The sequence below is a fragment of the Saccopteryx bilineata genome, chromosome X (assembly GCF_036850765.1).
Source record: "Saccopteryx bilineata isolate mSacBil1 chromosome X, mSacBil1_pri_phased_curated, whole genome shotgun sequence".
Taxonomy (NCBI): Eukaryota; Metazoa; Chordata; class Mammalia; order Chiroptera; family Emballonuridae; genus Saccopteryx; species Saccopteryx bilineata.
This window is the reverse complement of record NC_089502.1, coordinates 76108773-76128569: the sequence shown is the minus strand read 5'-3', so window position 1 is coordinate 76128569 and position 19797 is coordinate 76108773. Positions and strand designations below refer to the sequence as shown.

The window sequence follows — 19797 nt, the reverse complement described above, 5'->3', positions numbered from 1 at the left end:
GCTTCCCGTGCTGAGTTCTGGGGTGCTTTTATTAGGGGGGGGACTGGGATTCAGAAGGCGTGCATAAGAGAGGCCCAAGGCCAGTCAGCACCTGTGGCTGGCTTTCTGAGGGGGCCCCCTTTCAGCTTTAGGCAGAAATGGAGAACTCGGGTTGCCTAGTGAGGAGTAAGCCACGGCCCTCTGCAGCCCTTTCAAAGGAGACAGCAGGCCAGTGTGCCTCCAAGCACAAACCAGGCTTCGGGGCAGCAGGGATGTGCTGCTGCTCCAGTTACAAGAGCTGTGGTTAGACCTGGGTTCAAGTCCTAGCTCTATTGCTTATTGACTTTGTGACTTTAAGTCAAACTGTGGCAGGCGCATGGATGCTCACTAAATATGGTCCCTTCCTCCTAGATCTAGTGGCTAGGCAGGCTGTAAATGGAGGTTGGGCCCATGTTTTGCTAGTGTTATTCTAATTTCCTAAGGTAGCAGAGTGACACGAGGACATAACATGGTGCTCATATCCCCCTAGAGGGACAGGGACCACGACAAGGCACTGAGGACCAGGTATGTGCATGGATTGTCCTTTGTCCTTCATAGTGTCCCCACGGGCCAAGGAACACATGTTGAAACTATAGCGCAGAAGACTTTCCAAACAGTAGAAGCACTAAATTTTATTTATTTATATAACTACATCATTAACATTTAAAAAGTTTTCATTGACCTCAGCATCATGGAAGAGCACTGAAGGTACTGTAAAACTACTTCGGATCCAGAGACCTGGCTCCTGAGGTGGGGCGCAGGGCCATTGCCAGACTTCCCACCCGGTCCGGGCTCCGTCATTAAGCAGAGATCACCTAGACATCAGGTAGCACAGACTGGGGATGGCTGGTGGTGCTGGGGACCGGGTCTCCAGGGTGAGCAGGGTAGGCTGGCTCCCAGCAGGTGGCTGGGGCCCTTCCAGAGGAGACAGGAGCAGTCTGGGCTGCACGCTGGACACAGGGCTGACATCCCACACAAGTTCCGTCCCTTTCGGTAGCATGCTGTCCTTTTCTTCCAAAACAAGAAACCAGAAATTTAGAGGAATCTTTAAAAACCCCCTCTGGCTGCAACCTGAAGGCGCCTGCCCAGGCAGAGGTGGTGAGTCCAGTTCAGCGGGCCTCTTCTGCGATAGGGGAACAGCCAGAGAAAAAGCTCTGATTGCTGGCCAGCGCCCGTTTCTTTTTCTTCCCTGGAGCTTTGTTCTCTTGGGATTCCGTGGCGGCATGGTCCAGCTCTGGGAGGCCGAGGGAGGAGGCGCCTGGCTGGGTTGTGAGCAGAGCCTGCTGCATGTCACCCATCTCTCTCAGGATCTAGGAAGGCCAGAGACAGGCATGACTCGGTGTCACCTGGGGGGGCAGGGGCTCAGCCTGCTCCCAACAGCACAAGGCGTCCCCAGGATAGCTCTGCGGATAGTAACAGACTCTAGCCTGTGCCCCATCCCTGGTTCCCAAAGGGCAGACTGTCTGTCCTTCCCCCTTCCCGACACCACTCCCTGTCTGGCTAAGGCTGGGACGAGGTGACACAGTTGGCAATGGCTGCCTCTTAGCCCACCGACCTTGCTGTTGGGAGTGGCACAGACAGGCTTGAAGAAGCTCCGTCCCGGGGTTACCTCTGTGGGATCCTCCAGGTTGAAGGAGCCTTCGGAATCTCGGCTCCGCTCAGTGGTGCCCGAGCTATCCTGGGAATCAAGCAGGCAGGCTATCAGAAATTCAGTTTCCAGGGTGACAGAACCAGAGTCCCCTCCACCCAGTGAGACACCAGCTCGGAGGGCCTCGTCAGTGTCTGAGCAGGTCTTAGGGAGACCATGTGTGGGGGTGGGCTGATGGCAGCTTCTGCGGGCAAAGAACGAGGTAGCATGGGCACGTCACGAGGCAAGGTCTCAAGACCAAGCTCTGATCATTTCTTTGATTCACTTTTCCTTTCTCCAATCCTGCAGTATCCTTTTTAGCATCTCCACAGGCTGCTGTCTATACTAGTCTTTTATCAGAGAAGGAAACTGAGGCTAAGAGAAAGAAGTTCTTGTAGAGCTTTGATTAGTATTTTGACCTGATGGTGTAAAAAAAAAAAAAAAAAGCTAGATTAATAGTCAAGAAGCCTGAGCTCTAATCTTCATCTTTATCTTCTTTTGTTTTACAAGTCTAAAACCCTTAAAAAATATTTTATTTATTGATTTTAGAGAGACAGAAAAGGGAGAGGAGCAAGAAGCATTAACTCCCATGTGTGCCTTGATCAGGCAAGCCAGGGGTTTTGAACCAGCAACCTCAGCATTCCAGGTCGACACTTTATCCACTGCGCCACCACTGGTTAGACAAATCTTTAAAAATTTTTAAAGACTGGGGAGACATTGGTTAATAAAATTATATTGGCTTCAAGTGTTCAATTCCTTTTTTTTTTTTTTTTTTTTACAGAGACAGTTTTTCGTTGCAACACCTTAGTTGTTCATTGATTGCTTTCTCATGTGTGCCTTGACCGTGGGGCTACAGCAGACTGAGTAACCCCTTGCTCAAGCCAGCGACCTTGGGTCCAAGCTGGAGAGCTTTGCTCAAACCAGATGAGCCCGCGCTCACACTGGTGACCTTGGGGTCTTGAACTTGGGTCCTCCCAGTTCGACACTCTATCCACTGCACCTCCACCCGGTCAGGCATCAAGTGTTTTCAATTCTTTAATACATCATCTGTATATTGGATTGTGTGCTTACCACCTAAAGTCAAATCTCCTTCCATCACCATATATTTGACTTCCCTTCACTCTTTATTACCCCTCACCGCCCTTTGCTATGGTAACCAACATACTGTTGTCTCTATGAGTTTTTGTCTTGTTTGTTCATTTGTTGCTTTTAGTTCTAAATCTCAAATATCAGTGAAATCACATAGTTCTTGACTTTTTCTGTCTGACTTATTTTGCTTAGCATGATATTCTTTTTTTTTTTTTGGTGTATTTTTCTGAAGTGAGAAGCAGGGAGACAGAGAGACAGACTCCTGTATGCACCTGACCAGGACCCACTGGGCATGCTCACCAGGGGGCGATGCTCTGCCCATCTGGGATGTTGCTGTTGCAACCAGAGCCATTCTAGCGCCTGAAGCAGAGGCCATGGAGCTGTTCTCAGTGCCCAGGCCAACTTTGCTCCCATGGAGCCTTGGCTGCGGGAGGGGGAAGAGACAAAGAGAAAGGAGAGTGGGAAGGGTGAAGAAGCAAATGGGCGTTTCTCCTGTGTGTCCTGACTGGAAATCGAACCCAGGTCTTCCACATGCTGGGCCAATGCTCTACCGCTGAGCCAACCGGCCAGGGCCTAGCATAATATTCTTAAGGTCCATCCATGTTGTTGCAAATGACAGTATTTCATCTTTCCATGGTGAGTAATACTCCATAGCACATATATGTACCATACCTTCTTTATCCATTCATCTATTGAAAAAAGTCTTTGGTTGTTTCCATGTCTTGGCCACTGTGAATATGCTACAATAAACATAGGAGTGCAGATACATTTGCAAGTAAAAGTTTTCAAATTTTTTGGGTAGATACCCAGTAGGATTGCTGAGTCATATGGTAGTTCTATTCTTTTTTTTTAATTCATTTTAGAGAGGAGAGAGAGAGACAGAGAGAGAAAGTGAGAGAGATAGAAGGGGGAGGAGCGGGAAGCATCAATTCCCACATGTGCCTTGACTAGACAAGCCCAGGGTTTTGAACTGGTGACCCCAGCATTCCAAGTTGATGCTTTATCCACTGCGCTGCCACAGGTCAGGCCAGTAGTTCTAGTCTTAATTTATTTGTTTATTCTTTTACAGAGACAGAGAGTGAGTCAGAGAGAGGGATAGACAGGGACAGACAGACAGGAACGGAGAGAGATGAGAAGCATCAATCATTAGTTTTTCGTTGCAATACCTTAGTTGTTCACTGATTGCTTTCTCATATGTGCCTTGACCGTGGGCCTTCAGCAGACTGAGTAACCCCTTGCTCGAGCCAGCGACTTTGGGTCCAAGCTGGTGGGCTTTTTGCTCTAACCAGATGAGCCCGTGCTCAAGCTGGCGACCTCGGGGTCTTGAACCTGGGTCCTCAGCACCCCAGTCCCATGCTCTATCCTCTGCGCCACCACCTGGTCAGGCTCTAGTCTTAATTTTTTGAGGAACCCCATACTGTCTTCTATAGTGCCTGTACCACCTCACATTCCCACCAGCAGTGAACGAGGGTTCCTTTTTCTCTGCAGCCTCTCCAACACTTATTACCTGTCTTGCTGATAACAGCTAATCTAACAGGTGTGAAGTGATATAGCTCATTGTAGTTTTGATTTGCCTTTCTCTAATAGCTAGAGATGCTGAGCACCTTTTCATATACTTATTGGCCATTTGTATGTCTTCTTGGGAGAAGTGACTGTTTAGGTCCTCTCCCAATTTTTTTTTTTTTAAACAGGGACAGAGAGAGAGAGTCAGAGAGAGGGATAGATAGGGACAGACAGACAGGAACAAGAACGGAGAGAGATGAGAAGCATCAATTATTAGTTTTCTGTTGTGCATTGTGACACCTGTTGTTCATTGATTGCTTTCTCATATGTGCCTTGACTGTGAGGCTACAGTAGACCGAGTGACCCCTTGCTGGAGCCAGCGACCTTGGGTTCAAGCTGGTGAGCTTTTTCTCAAACCAGATGAACCCGTGCTCAAGCTGGCAACCTCGGAGTCTCGAACCTGGGTCCTTGGCATCCCAGTCCGACGCTCTATCCACTGCACCACCGCCTGGTCAGGCTGTCCTCTCCCAATTTTTAATTGGATTGTTTTTTGTTGTTGAGTTGTATGAGTTCCTGATATATTTTGGATATTAACCCTTTATCGGAGTTGTCTGTAAATATCATCTCCCATTTGGTTGGCTGCCTTTTTATTGTTGGTTTCTTTTGTTGTGCTGAAACTTTTTAGTTTGATATAGTCCCATTCATTCATTTTTGCTTTTACTTCCTTTGCCTTTGGGGTCAAATTCATAAAATGTTCTTTATAACCAAGGTCCATAAATTTAGTACCTATGCTTTCTTTTATGTAACTTACTGTTTCATGTCTTGTATTCATCTTTGATTGGTATCTTTACATCTACCCAATTGTAACCTCACGTGGCTTACATTTCTACACTTTGTTCAGTGTCTGCCTGGGCTGTCCTGAGCACTTTATTTATTTATTTATTTATTTATTTATTTATTTTTACAGAGGCAGAGATAGACAGGGACAGACAGACGGGAACGGAGAGAGAGATGAGAAGCATCAATCATTAGGTTTTCGTTGCACGTTGCGACTTCTTAGTTGTTCATTGATTGCTTTCTCATATGTGCCTTGACCGCGGGCCTTCAGCAGACCGAGCAACCCCTTGCTGGAGCCAGCGACCTTGGGTCCAAGCTGGTGAGCTTTTTTGCTCAAGCCAGATGAGCCCGCGCTCAAGCTGGCAACCTCGGGGTCTCGAACCTGGGTCCTTCCGCATCCCAGTCCGACGCTCTATCCACTGCGCCACCACCTGGTCAGGCCTGAGCACTTTAATCATTCAGCATTTTGATCCATTCTGAGCTCATTTCTGTGTACGGGGACACATAGCAGTCTGGTTTCATTTTTTGCATGTGGCTGTCAGATTCCCAGCACCATTTACTGAAGAGGCTTTCTTTCCTCCACCGTATGCTTTTGGCTCCTCTGCTACAAATTATTTGCCTATATACATGTGGGTTTATTACTGGACTTTCATTTCTGTGCCATTGGCCTGTGTGTCTGTTTTTCTGCCAATACCACATTGTTTTAATTACTGTCACTTTGTAGAATAATTTCATGTCAGGGAGTATCATGCTGGGGTCTGATTTTAGCTGTCATACCAGCTGTGTAATATCAGGTGAGTCCCTTGAGCTGACCTCTAGGCCTTGGTTTCTTTCTTTTTCGGTTAAATGGAAGCACTGGACTAGATCAGTGGTTTTTACAACTAAAACCCTAAGAGGAAGCCCAATATGTGAACAGGTCAAGAACAAGTTGCTTTGGTGGGTAAGGGGTCAAACTGAGTAAGACCATGGAAATTTGCTTGGAGGCATTCCCATGGAGCCACCATGGGAGTCTGGAACCTAATTTGAAGAAACCATAGGAATAGGTGCCAAAGTCACTGTGACATCCATAATTGTTAGCTTAACCTCTAGTGTGCTGATTTAGCCCTCTAATGACTACCTACCTCAGAAGTTTTTTAATTGAAAACACAGGGCAAAATTGCTTAAATGTAGATGTTCAAGAAATGCATGATGAAAGATTAGACTAAGCTTGTTAAAATGATTGTTTATCACAGAGAGCTGCAGGAACGAGCTCTGGCCGTGGGCGCAGATAGATGGAGGGAAAGTGTGTGGACCTGACCCGCCTGGTGCTGCCCTTCTCCGAACACATGGGTTTCCTGGAGCTTGGTATTGCTGGGGGCAATATAAAGAGAAAAGCTACAATTCACTTAGCTCACAGCAGTGACTATTTGAAAGACCAAGTTCCTGTGGGTTTTTCCTTGAGCCATGGCATAGCCGGTTCCCATGGAGAGGGGCTAAGTAACTAGCGTCTCGAGGTGTTAGACGGATTAGCTTCTTTCCTAAAAGCTGCCACTCAGCACGTAACCAGAACAGTTTGAGCACAGCCTGTGGATCAGGCCGGTCCTGCATGTCCCTATGCCTGCAAATGCCTGCTCTCCTCTTCCTTTTTGTAAAAATTATTTATTTATTTATTTTGTGACAGAGACAGAGAGAGGCAGAGAGAGGGGCAGACAGGGAGAGAGATCAGAAGCCTCAATTCTTCGTTGTGGCACCTTAGTTGTTTGTTGATTGCTTTCTCATATGTGCCTTGACGGGGGTGGGGTGGGGTGGCTACAGCAGACCGAGTGACCCCTTGCTTGAGCCAGTGACCTTGGGTCCAAGCTGGTGAGCCTTGTTCAAACCAGATGAGCGTGCGCTCAAGCTGGCGACATCGGGGTCTCGAACCTGGGTCTTCCACATCTCAGTCTGATACTATATCCACTGTGCCACCGCCTGGTCAGGCTACTCCTCTTCTTTGTTCCTGCCTTGGAAACTGCACAGGGACTTGAAAGCTGAGGCTGGGAGTGGGGAGCTCATACCTGGGAAGGGTTGTGCTTTCTTTCTTTTTTCCTTTTGAGAGAGAGCGAGAGATAGAGAGAGATAGACAGCAGACAGGGACAGACAGAAAAGGAGAGATGAGAAGCATCAACTCATAGTTGCAGTACCTTAGTTGTTCATTAATTGTTTTCTTATATGTGCCTAGACCGGGGGGCTCCAGCTGAGCCAGTGACCTTGGGGTCATTTGTATGATTGCTCACTCAAGCCGGTGACCTTGGGGTTTCAAACCTGGGTCCTCAGCCTCCCAGGCCGACACTCTATTTGCTGCACTACCGCCTGGTCAGGCGGGCTGTGGTTTCTGAAGGGGATGTGTGGACAGGCAGCAAGGAGAAGAAGGATTAAGCGAACTGTGTCTTTTTGTGATCATAGACAAGGGGAGTGAGGGGGAAGGTTGTGCAGGAGGCCAGGTTTCGGGATGGAGGAGAGGGTGGAAATGAATGGGACATGAGGGGTGACAGCACCGTCCTACCTTGTCTTGCTGACGGTTCCTACACTTGGTGGCGTCGCAGTTGCATTCCACGGCACAGTTCGACTTCTGTCGCCTGCACCCACACTGCTTATTCCCACAATAGCCCTTGCAGGAACACTGCAAAACAGTTTTGAAGGAAGACTCATTACTGAAACGGTTAGAAGACTAGTTCAAAGGGCCTTCCTGTCATTTGCAAGCCTTGCTCAGAAACATAGCAAGTACTATGGACATTACCAATCTTCTACCTCTTCAGTTCTCTCTTTAGTGAAGGAATGATCAACATGAACCACCACAGGTTTACTGAGAACAAGTCAAGCTAGACAAACCCATTTTGGGGGACAGAATACTGGAAACACAGATCAGAGGGAGACCTAACAATGCAGCGCCACCAACAGACTCATTTCCTGGGCAAAGTGAATGACCGTGAGCTGGTGGTAATGGACTAAGACATATTTAAGGACTGAATACAGCCTGACCAGGCGGTGGTACAGTGGATAGAGCATCGGACTCGGATGCAGAGGACCCAGGTTTGACACCCTGAGGTCGCCAGCTTGAGTGCGGGCTCATCTGGTTTGAGCAAAGCTCACCAGCTTGGACCCAAGGTTGCTGTCTTGAGCAAGGGGTTACTTGGTCTGCTGAAGACCCACAGTCAAGGCACATATGAGAAAGCAATCAATGAACAACTAAGGAGTCGCAACTAAAAACTGATGATTGATGCTTCTCATCTCTCTCTGTTCCTGTCTGTCTGTCCCTGTCTATCCCTCTCTCTGACTCTCTTTGTCTCAAAAAAAAAAAAAAAAAAAAAAAAAAAAGGACTGAGCACAGTGGCTTGATATCTTCAGATCTACCCAATGTGCTCCACCCAGCTCACATTTCTATACTTTGTTCAGTTCCAGCCTGGGCTTTGTCCTCGGCACTATAATCACTCAATATTTTAATGAATCACTGATAGCATGAAATACAATCATTTACATTTGTATAACACTTTACAGTTTTCAGAGTCCTTTCATATAGTATACAAACATAAAATCTCATTTGAATCTCATAACCGGTCTACATGGAAGGCATATTAATCTGCTGTAACAACAGTATCAAGATGGAAAGATGATTAATATGTAAGATAAAAAATTCACACTTCAAAAATATTTTGACAGGTTGAAATAATGGGCCAAAAGTAAAAGAAAAGTTATGACAGCGATCAATGTAAGTCTGGTATTGAGGTTGTCCCCAAATCTATCATATAAATACAGTATGGGGGGTAGATCTGGCTTAAAAGTAGTTGTTGCACAGAAGGCCTAGGGCTTTGGGGTGTTGCCAAGTTCCATGAGTCCAAAATGTGCAACGGCTGTCAAAACACAAACGCAGCCGGCCCTGCGGTGGCGCAGTGGAGAGAGCGTCGACTTGGGTGGGATGCTGAGTTCCCAGGTTCGAAACCCAGGGCTTGCCTGGTCAAGGAACATATGACAAGCAGCCAATAACAAACTGAAGTGGAGCAACTATGGGTTGATACTTCTCACTGGCCCCTCTGTAAAGTAAAAAAATTAGTCTTAAAAAAAAAAGCAAATGCAGCTAGGCAGAAATCTGGAGTTCAGAAACTACGGGGAGCAACTGCATCACTCTACTTTGGGTCAGCCACACCCATCTGAAATAATCTACCCCATCACAGGGCACCGTTTTCTCTCAGGCATATATAGCACAGACAAGAAAAAACTGCATTCAGGTGCCCGCCCCTCCCTTAAGAAGTAAAACACTACAGATGCAACTAAAGTCTCCTGTCTACCCTTCCTGATCCCCTCCCCCTCCCTCCCTCCCTTCCTGCCAAGGGGAGGGCCTCTTCAATTAGGTGTTTATTATTCCTGTGCATGTCTTTTACCACATGGGTTTTCACTAAAAAAGATGTAAGGGATTTTCTCCCATTTTCAAGCTTTATGTTAGCACATGTAGCTCTGGTCCCATGCATTTTCACTCCATGAACATGCCCCTATTTGTCCCTACTAATCACAGCACCACATTTCACAGTAACCAACCGGGCTGCACCACCAATAGCTGACGGTAGCGTGCCAGGCAGTTATAAGTGCTTTCCATGCATTAAGCCCATTTCATCAATAAGCATATTTGTGGACTCATCAGGAGTTCACTCTGTTTAATAAGGAGGACATTAACCAAAAAGGAGTCAGGTGACCAGCATTCTAGGAAGTGATATTATAAGAGATGATGGAAGAATGTGGGATAGTTTGGCTCAGAGCAAACAGGTGGCAGAGGACACAGATGATGGATGAGTCAAAAGACACCTCAGAGAACGTCTAAGCCCTCTCTGTGTCAGGCCGGCTGCGTTTGCGTTTTGACAGCCGTTTCACATTTTGGACTCATGGAACTTGATGGGATGCTTGAAGCACCTCTCTGCTATCCCTGGTTTAATTTCCCCAAACTCTACTGATCCTGACATAATAGTTTGCGCATCACTTTTTCTTTCTTTTCTTCAAGTGTTTATTGAAAAGGAATACATTTTGACCACAAGACACAATTCCGTCATCTGGAATGACATGGAATCAGTTCTATCCCACTTTCATTGCACAGTTGTTCAAACCCTGAGCATAATTTCCACCCCCCAGCGCCCCCTGTCCAAATCCTCTCAGAGCTGAGTGATGCCTGGCTCCCTCAGCTCACCGCATGGCATGGTTTCCAGGAATTCTCACCATCTTTACTCTACACCAAATTGTCCAGGTTCATCTTTAATTGTGATACCGAGAAACGAGCATAACTTTCCAGATGTGGTATGACCGTTGTGCTGTAGACTGACACAGACACCTCCCTCGTTATGGACCCAGGTCATGTTAACAAGGCCTAGCAGCAGCTTGCTCCCTTGTCATGTCTCTGTTTTGGCTGCTCAGTCCTAAAGCGAGCGCGTCCTGCCTGAAGGTCTGCACATTTGCTGCTTCCTTTGCCTAGAATGTTCTTGCTCGGGTTCTTTTCCGGACTTGCTCCTTTGTTTTGTTCAGATCTCAGTTGAAGTATCTCTTCCTCAGAGAGGCCTCCCTCAAGCACTATTGTGAAAAACTTCCTACTCCATATGTGACTTTACTATATTTTCATTTCTTATCATCTAAAATAATTTTTAGATAAAATAAAGATAGGAACATTTTAATGGCTTTTGATACATATTTTCAAGTTGCCTTACAGAAAGGTACACCAAATTTAGATTCTTTTTTTTTTTTTTACAAAGACAGAGACAGAGAGGGGGACACATAGGGACAGACAGACAGGAAGGAGGAGAGGTGAGAAGCATCAATTCTTTTTGTGGCACCTTAGTTGTTCAGTGATTGCTTTCTCATACGTGCCTTGACCGGGGGCTACAGCAGAGTGAGTGACTCCTTGCTCAAGCCAGCGACCTTGAGCTTCAAGCCAGCGACCTCTAGGCTCAAGGCAGTGATCCCGCAGTAAAGTTGGATGAGCCTGCACTCAAGCTGGAGACCTAGGGGTTTCGAACCTGGGTCTTCTGCATCCCAGTTCGACACTCTATCCACTGCACCACTGCCTGGTCAGGCCATATTTACATTCTTAAAAGCAATCAGGGCCTGACCTGTGGTGGCGCAGTGGATAAAGCGTCAACCTGGAAATGCTGAGGTCGCCGGTTCGAAACCCTGGGCTTGCCTGGTCAAGGCACATATGGGAGTTGATGCTTCCAGCTCCTCCCCCCCTTCTCTCTCTCTCTCTCTCTCTCTGTCTCTCCCTCTCCTCTCTAAAATGAATAAATAAAAAATATATAAAACAGGAAAAGCAATCAGGAATGCCCATCTTAGTCATACTTGCCAACAATGGACATTAAAGTAACAAAAGCACTCTGTCCTCCTGCCCACACATCTCCATTTTATGCAAAGGGACAACAGTATGAGAGTGGGACCTGCAAGGCGCCATAAGGAAGAACAATGAGACTTTCATAGCCAAGACCCACTGGGATGATTTACAGAACAGCCTATTTTAGCTGAACAGGGAACAACTTTCTAACAGTTCTAGAACGCCATGGGCTGCCCTGTGAGATTCCCCACTCCCAGAAGTTTTCAAGCTAGCAGAGGCTAGAACTATACCTGGCAGTGTTATTGCAGAACAGTCATGACACACACGACAGGTGTATTCACATCAATGTCATATGCACTGGGTACAACCTCGCCTTATTCCTTCTCACACCAGGACGAGGTCAGAATGTAGACATGAAACATGACCTTGCCGGAGACATAACCTCAGACATGCAGGTATGCGGGGGACTTGTACGTGTGTACAGACATGTGTATTACAACTGTTGGCAACCACTCAGCACTGCCCGGCACCCCAGTGGGAACCGCTGTAATGGAGGGCTTCTTTTCACATAATGGGCGGGCGAGCCAAGAGGATGTCTGCAGTGCCTTGCAGCCAGTGGTTTTCAACCCTGACTGCACAGAGGAAATCTGTGGGGAGCATTTCAGAAAGGCCAGGTCCCACCTCAGGCCAATTAAATCTGAATACCAGGGGGTGGGTTCCCTGCCCCCATGTTTCAAAGCTCCCATGAGGATTCTAATGAGCAGCCAGGCCCGAGAACTCCTGCTTTGGAGACTGGAATGCTCCCAGCACTGATGTCAGTGTTGTATCACGTCGTCGAATACAAAGCTCCGGGAAACATTTTAACACAGAGAATACCAGGCTAGGGATTAGGAGACCTGGGTTCTATTCCTGTATTTAATACTTGGCCTGGCCTGGGACAAGTCACTCTGCCAACATTCTTTCATCACTTAGGCAGAGGCAAGAATACCTGCTCCGTCTTTTCTGCCAAAGGGGACAAACGGGAATATTTGTAAAATGTTTCCTATGCTTTCCTAACAATACCTGCAGACATGTTATCTGTCACAAGGTGCTTTCACATACATTTCCTTCTTTTAACTTCTCAGATACCATGCAACACCATATAAAGGTAGTATTATCAAAACCCATTGATTAAAAACAACAAAACCCATTTATACAACTTTGACTGTTATTTTGACTCAGGATATTACTGCCAGCAGGGACATTATATACAGCTGTTCTAGTCTAACCCCTTCATTACACAGATGAAGAAGCTGAGACCTGGAGGTTAAGTGACGTGGTTAAGGTCATCCAACTCAGCAGTGGCCAACTCAAGACTAGAACCCATGTCCACCTGGCTTCTAAGCGATTGCTCTTTTAAACTGTATAAGTGTCTCCCAGCATGCTCTTAGTGCACACAGGCGACATGGCTGAGTGAGGAAGGCAACCTTTCCGGCAGCATCTTTGGACAAGCCATCATTGTGGGGCCTGCTGCAGCCTCTTTGGCAGTAACGCTGTATAACCAAGGCTGCTTCAGCAGGCCTCAAACAGCAGTCATCAGAATGGCCTTCCTGCAAAGCATCCAGGTCTACAGCGAGTGCCTGCGGGTGCCTGATCAAAGGGCAGTCAGAGCATCCATGCACTGCGAGGCTGCACCAAGGGAGAGACTAGACTTGCTGCCCTTAAAGTCCAGTTCTATTCTCTCCTCGAGTTATAAAATCAGGGGAAGAGCATCTCTCACTGTTTGAGACACAGGAATTGTCACTGATAGCAAATGTTATTTCTTTGCAATGTTAAGTACCCATTCCTTTCTGGGCTGAGAGCAGCCGTGCTGTAACGGGTCACAAGCTGTCCTCGAGGAAGCCCGCGTTGGCTTCTCTTCTGCAAGCCCGGCCCCAGGGTCGCAGACCCCTCCCACATGCTTCCTGTGCTTTCCGCTCCGCTTCCTGTCACTGAGCTGACCTCTCGTCCACATTCAGCTCGCGCTCTGCACTTCAGCCACCGGATGTTTCTTGAGTGAGTGAATCAGAGTGAGACATGTTCTGAGACATGTCCTCTAAGTGTCCCAACCTTCTGCCATCTACTACTTCTACCCTGTTTCCCTGAAAATAAGAAATCCCCCGAAAATAAGACCTAGTGCAATTTTTTTCAAGCTTAGAAATATAAGGCTTCCCATGAAAATAAGACCTAGCGTATCTTAAGAGCAAAAGATAATGTAAGACACTGTCTTATTTTGGGGGAAATATGGTAGATTGTTGTACATGGAATAGTCACAAGAAATTCTTGATGGAATTCAGAGTTTGGCTGGTTATGCTGATGTTTGTGATGACAAGACTACAGTATATTAATAAATATTGATTTTTTGTTCAACAATAAATGTGAATTCTTGTTTGTGGAAAAATAAGACCTAGTGCATCTCTAGCAGTAAAAGTTAATATAAGACACTGTCTTATTTTCGGGGAAACACAGTAGTACCAAGTCTTTGCAATATGCTACTCATGGGGCCAGAAACAGTCTCCCAGTTGCTCCCAACATGTATTTCCCGTTTGGTCTTCTACTGCAGCAACAGTTACCTCTTCCTGGCATCTTCCTAAACTCTGCCTACTTGGTCTGGCTTCATAGTCACTCGTTTTTTGTGTGTGTGACAGAGACAGAGACAGAGAGAGACAGAGAGAGGGACAGATAGGGACAGACAGGAAAAGAGAGAGATGAGAAGCATCAATTCTTTGTTGTGGCATCTTAGTTGTTCTTTAATTGCTTTCTCATATGAGCAATTAAATATGGGGGGGGCTATAGTGGAGCGAGTGACCTTGGACTCAAGCGGGAGAGCCTTGCTCAAACCAGATGAGCCCGCGCTCAAGCTGGAGACCTTGGGGTCTCGAACCTGGGTCTTCCCCATCCTAGTCTGACACTCTAGCCACTGTGCCACCAACTATGGTCAGGCCATAGTCAGTCACTCTTAAAAACCCCTTGGTGTATTTCTGAGATGGAGATGCTGAGGTTCTATAGCAGGGGTCCCCAAACTACGGCCTGCGGGCCACATGCGACCCCCTGAGGCCATTTATCCAGCCCCTGCTGCACTTCCAGAAGGGGCACCTCTTTCATTGGTGGTCAGTGAGAGGAGCACATTGACCATCTCATTAGCCAAAAGCAGGCCCATAGTCCCCATTGAAATACTGGTCAGTTTGTTTAATTAAATTTACTTGTTCTTTATTTTAAATATTGTATTTGTTCCCGTTTTGTTTTTTAACTTTAAAATAAGATATGTGCAGCGTTTATAGGGATTTGTTCAGAGTTGTTTTTATAGTCCGGCCCTACAATGGTCTGAGGGACAGTAAACTGGCCCCCTGTGTAAAAAGTTTGGGGACCTCTATTCTAGTGTGCTTTTATTTCTTTTTTTTTTTTTAACAGAGGCAGAGATAGACAGGGACAGACAGACAGGAACGGAGAGAGATGAGAAGTATCAATCATCAGTTTCTCGTTGCGCGTTGTGACTTCTTAGTTGTTCATTGATTGCTTTCTCACATGTGCCTTGACCGCGGGCCTTCAGCAGACCGAGTGACCCCCTGCTGGAGCCAGCGACCTTGGGTCCAAGCTGATGAGCTCTTTGCTCAAGCCAGATGAGCCCACGCTCAAGCTGGCGACCTCGGGGTCTCGAACCTGGGTCCTTCCGCATCCCAGTCCGACGCTCTATCCACTGCGCCACCACCTGGTCAGGCTGCTTTTATTTCTTTGCCTTGTTTTCCCATTAGATAATAAGCTCTCTGAGGCTAATGAAAAGCTCTTAGCCCCAATACGTTACATTCCTGGTGACTTTTTCCAAAGGACTTAATGCTACCATGACTGTCTACTCATAGGGCCCGCTTCTCTCTGGTGTTGTGGCTTTATAAGACTCAGTTCCCCACGTGGAACGCTATCAGCTAATGAAATCAAGGAACCTTCCAGGATGCCAGCTCGGGCAGTTTGTGACCTGCACTCTCTGGGCAGCTGTGGCTGCAGGGCGCACCTGGGGTTGGCAAACTGTAGTGCCCAATAAATTAACATCTCCACATAAAGCATCTATGTCTGCTCATTATGTAAGACTGTCATCATGTAAATAAATAAAGCATGCCTCAAAGTCAGACTGTTACTAACTAGTGCTAACACAGTGTGCTCGTGCTCGGGCTTTATTAACCTTTTCTGTGACTCCCACTGCACCTGAGCCTAGTGAGCAAGATCACTCTGTTAGGCAAGGAAGGTCAAGTTCCCACCCAGCTTCTGGCCTGTGATCTTACCGATACGACCACGATGTCATAGAAACAAACTGAACTTGGAGTCAGAATATTTGCTTTCAAGTCCTGACTGTCACTTGATTTTATAAGTTAGGGCAAGGTCATTTCCCTCTTGTGGGTCTCAGATCCCACTGCAAAACAAATAAATACTTCATTGGGTTTTTTGTGACAATGAAGACAGTATATGTGAGAATGGTTTCTAAACTGTAAAGTGCTATAAAGTGTTACTGATTATTACGATCACGTTGGAACTAGACCAAAGAAATGATGTGGAACGTACTACCTTGCAGGCTGGGAAGAACCGCAGACACAATGAGAGCTGCCTTGTGAACGCAGGAAGCCCCCGACTGGCCCTGGTCCCCCACCGAGCCGGCCCACTGAGCGCCCTGCCCTCAGGGTGTGGGGCTGCTCCGTTCCCAAGGGCAGTGAAGTCAGTGACTAGACCCCTGACAGAGATGAGAGCTGCTTCCTACCCCTTGGATGGTCTTCTTGGACATCTTAAATACTTTTGTCGGCTTCCAATCCTCGTCATCCCCATCGTCCATATCACCGTCCTCAGGCTCATTCACAGAATGCTCTGAAGAATATTTTAGTTCCTCGATGTCCATGCTTTGGTTTGGCAACTTTTCTTTAAAACGGGAAGGTCTTGGCTAAGAACCAATACAAAGACAGAAAACAAAAACACAAACATGCGGCTCATATCTTCCCAACAGCTGTTGCCAGCTACCTCCTCAGAGCAGTGACTGCAGACTCCCTCAGATACCCCACGTGGCTTTACCCATCAAAAGCAAGTCTGCAGCCACCTTTGGCGCAGGCGCACTCTTGGGAGGGACAGAGACTGCAGGGAGAGAGGCTAGGCAGTGTGAGGGAGGAGGAAGGGCCTCAGGACTCAGGACCTGATAAGGACCTTTGGGTGGAGCGCTGAATACTGGTTTTCCTTCGCTCTTCCTCCTCCTCCTCCTCCTCCTCCTCCTCCTCCTCCTCCTCCTCCTCCTCCTCCTCAGCTGTGTTATGTAACATCTGCACAGTCTTGGGAGGGGGAGGCCTATCTTCTTCAAGCTTGTGCTGGAGTTGACTCTGGGACTCCAAGAAAATTCTACCTCACAACCTCTTTTTTTTGTTTGTTTGTTTGTTTTTTTTTTTTTTCTTTTTCAGAAGCTGGAAACGGGGAGAGACAGTCAGACAGACTCCTGCATGCGCCCGACCGGGATCCACCCGGCAGGCCCACCAGGGGCGACGCTCTGCCCACCTCTGCCCACCAGTGGGCGATGCTCTGCCCCTCTGGGGCGTCGCTCTGCCGCGACCAGAGCCACTCTAGCGCCTAGGGCAGAGGCCAAGGAACCATCCCCAGCGCCCGGGCCATCTTTGCTCCAATGGAGCCTTGGCTGCGGGAGGGGAAGAGAGAGACAGAGAGGAAGGAGGGGGTGGGGGTGGAGAAGCAAATGGGCGCTTCTCCTATGTGCCCTGGCCGGGAATCGAACCCGGGTCCCCCGCACGCCAGGCCGACGCTCTACCGCTGAGCCAACCGGCCAGGGCCTCACAACCTCTTTTAAAAGGCCATTTTAGCATGCTCACTGCAAACCTCAGCTATGCGAGGGTATCACAGGCACCAAGCAGTTTACCTTAGGTGGGATATATTCAAAAGAGGAGTCTGGAGACAGAAGGGCGTCCTTGTGAAGATGAGGTATCTGTTTGCTGGCTACTTGGAGGAGAGTCAGTTTCTATTGGAAAAAAGGATAAAGTGTATATTGCAGGGCAGCTTCTCAGCCTGTCTGTGACTGAAGCATGACGATCCCTAAGCTAGCTTAATTTGAAAGCATATTAAAATGAGGAAGGGTAATAGTAAAGCAGGTTGAAAGACCTTCACTTTATAGAATCAGGATCAGGATTAGATTCCAAATGGAGCAAATGAAAAAACATGTGTTTATACCATTTTGAAGTGCACATGACTCTATAGCAGGCATCCCCAAACTACGGCCCGCGGGCCGCATGCGGCCCCCTGAGGCCATTTATCTGGCCCCTGCCGCACTTCCGGAAAGGGCACTTCTTTCATTGGTGGTCACTGAGAAGAGCACTGTATGTGGCGGCCCTCCAACGGTCTGAGGGACAGTGAACTGGCCCCCTGTGTAAAAAGTTTGGGGACCCCTGCTCTATAACATGGAAGGTTGATGTTGACCTCAACGAATACAGCCAAGTCATCCTACTTGGGGTTGCTCCCAAGGGTTGGCCTCAGTTGCAACAGGGTCTCCCAGGGCTTGCTCAGCCGGTGGGAGGTGGTTTTACCTGCTTCATGATTTCATTCTCTTGGAGAAACTGCTTATTTTGCGCACACACTTCTTGCATCTTCTCAAGTTCTTCTTCCTATTTGCAGGGGGTACAGAGATCGCTGGGATTATTTTGAGCACTGCATGTGGGTTTCCGAACAACTCACAGGGATGGAGGCGCACTGCTGCCAAGCTGCTGGCGGCAGATGGCTTCTGCACAGCGGGCATTGGCACCCAGGAAAATGCCGGATTCCTAGCAGCTCCCAGGTGTCCTGAATGCAACCTCTATTCAGACAGTCCCAAGCAGCCCTGACGGCCACCACAGAAAGCACAGGCTCTGTCCCACACACCTTCCTGCCCTTCGCTGGCCACCAGCCTCGCATCACTCATGCGCGTCAGGGTGCTGCTTAAGAAAGTCATGTGGACAGCTGTTCCTCTGGAGTCACAGAAGCTTTTGTCCCCACTTCTCAATACAGACTAGGTAGTTTATTTGCTACTTTAATATAAGCCTGATTAAACGTCTGGCATTTAACACAACCAGATTCTTGCAGATGGCCTTAACTGGTTTGGTTGTATCTTTGATGGGAGGTACCCGAGATACTGTAGAGTGGAGGTTCAGAAAAAAGATTCTAAATTGGATAAAATAGTGCTCCCACATGCTACTAAAGGGTGTGGTGTGCCCAGGCATTTTATAAACATGTTAGGTCTCAGCTCAGAAGAACAGGCTCAGGAAGAGACAGTTGAACGTGCCCAGGGTTACAATGGATGACTGACCTTTAACTGTTCAGAGCTCAGAGCCTGGTATGGAGTACATACTGCCATTTCTGTACCAAAAAGGAGGTTATGTGTGCCTACATTCTAAGTGCCCTTACATGGATCAACTAGGGCCAAAAAGCATTAGAGGCTGCCAGTCTGAACCCTTTTCAGGACTGAATCACTGTCTACTGCCAGCATAACGGTCTAAACTGGACAGTCCTCAGTCTGGCCTGTAGGGCTGGCCCTGGACCCTTGCCTCCTGGTACCTGACACTTCAATATGCTCCGCAGCTGCTGTTCCTTTTCACTGATCGACACCTCGAGCTGCTTCCCTGCCATCTGGCTTTGCTGCAGCTGGCTGAGAAGGTACAGCACCTAGAGAAAGATACAACTCAATGAGACCAAAGCAGGAATAAGAGAAAAGAGGAAGTCAGCCTAGTCCGTGTAATGACGCAGACGGCTCCCGTGTGACTCAGTCAACTGTTTCCTTTTGCTCTCATGGCTGGTAGTAAGGGGTCAGCGCGACCGCCAAGTCCACCAGGCACGTTCATCTTAGGACCAAGCTGGAGGCTAAGAGCTCTTGTCACTGGTATGTGTAAACGTAGACAAGCCATTTCTTTCTGTTTGTTTCCTTATTTGCAAAATTTGGAGAAGACCACATAATCTTTTGAAGGAAACACCATACCCCCTTCAATATATTTTTACATGAACAACAGAAAGCAGTGGTTCATTCTTCAGCATGGCCTCCTGGCTTGCTGAGTTACCTTCTCTTGGTGCTGTTGCTCCACTCTGAATAGCTCTGCCTGTAATTCTGTCTCTACTTCAGCAAAATGATTTCGTTCCTCAAACAGCACCTTCTGCATTTCAGCACAGTTGGTCTGGTTCTGTTTCAGGGTGCTTTCAAGCCTGCTGACCTGTATTTTAGAGGAGACCAGCTGGAAGAGATAAAAGAAAATCATTTTCTTTGGAGAATGGCCACCTTTCCCCATTTATTAGGCAAATGTCCACTTTCTTGAAGTGGGCTAAGAAAAGTTCCTCCCCATCCAAGTCCATTCTTATGTTTTCACATCATATGGGGTCTAGAATGACTAGTAAC

At 47.5% G+C, this 19797-nt stretch overlaps 1 protein-coding gene across 4 annotated transcripts in view; it reads right to left on the bottom strand.

Annotated features, from left to right (window-relative positions):
* Positions 1-644: 644 nt before the first annotated feature.
* KIF4A (kinesin family member 4A) overlaps positions 645-19797 on the bottom strand; it is a 130514-nt gene continuing 111361 nt past the window's right edge. For 3 of the 4 annotated variants that reach the window (XM_066250031.1, XM_066250033.1, XM_066250035.1), the window contains 8 exons: positions 19466-19636; positions 18969-19076; positions 17966-18043; positions 17305-17403; positions 16156-16332; positions 7599-7715; positions 1574-1696; positions 645-1328 (listed from right to left, as the gene is read on the bottom strand). In XM_066250031.1, the coding sequence (XP_066106128.1) occupies positions 1128-1328; positions 1574-1696; positions 7599-7715; positions 16156-16332; positions 17305-17403; positions 17966-18043; positions 18969-19076; positions 19466-19636 (1074 nt within the window). In that variant the 3' untranslated portion in view covers positions 645-1127. The remainder of the gene's footprint in view (positions 1329-1573; positions 1697-7598; positions 7716-16155; positions 16333-17304; positions 17404-17965; positions 18044-18968; positions 19077-19465; positions 19637-19797) is intronic. The other variant, XM_066250032.1, reaches the window with a different exon arrangement.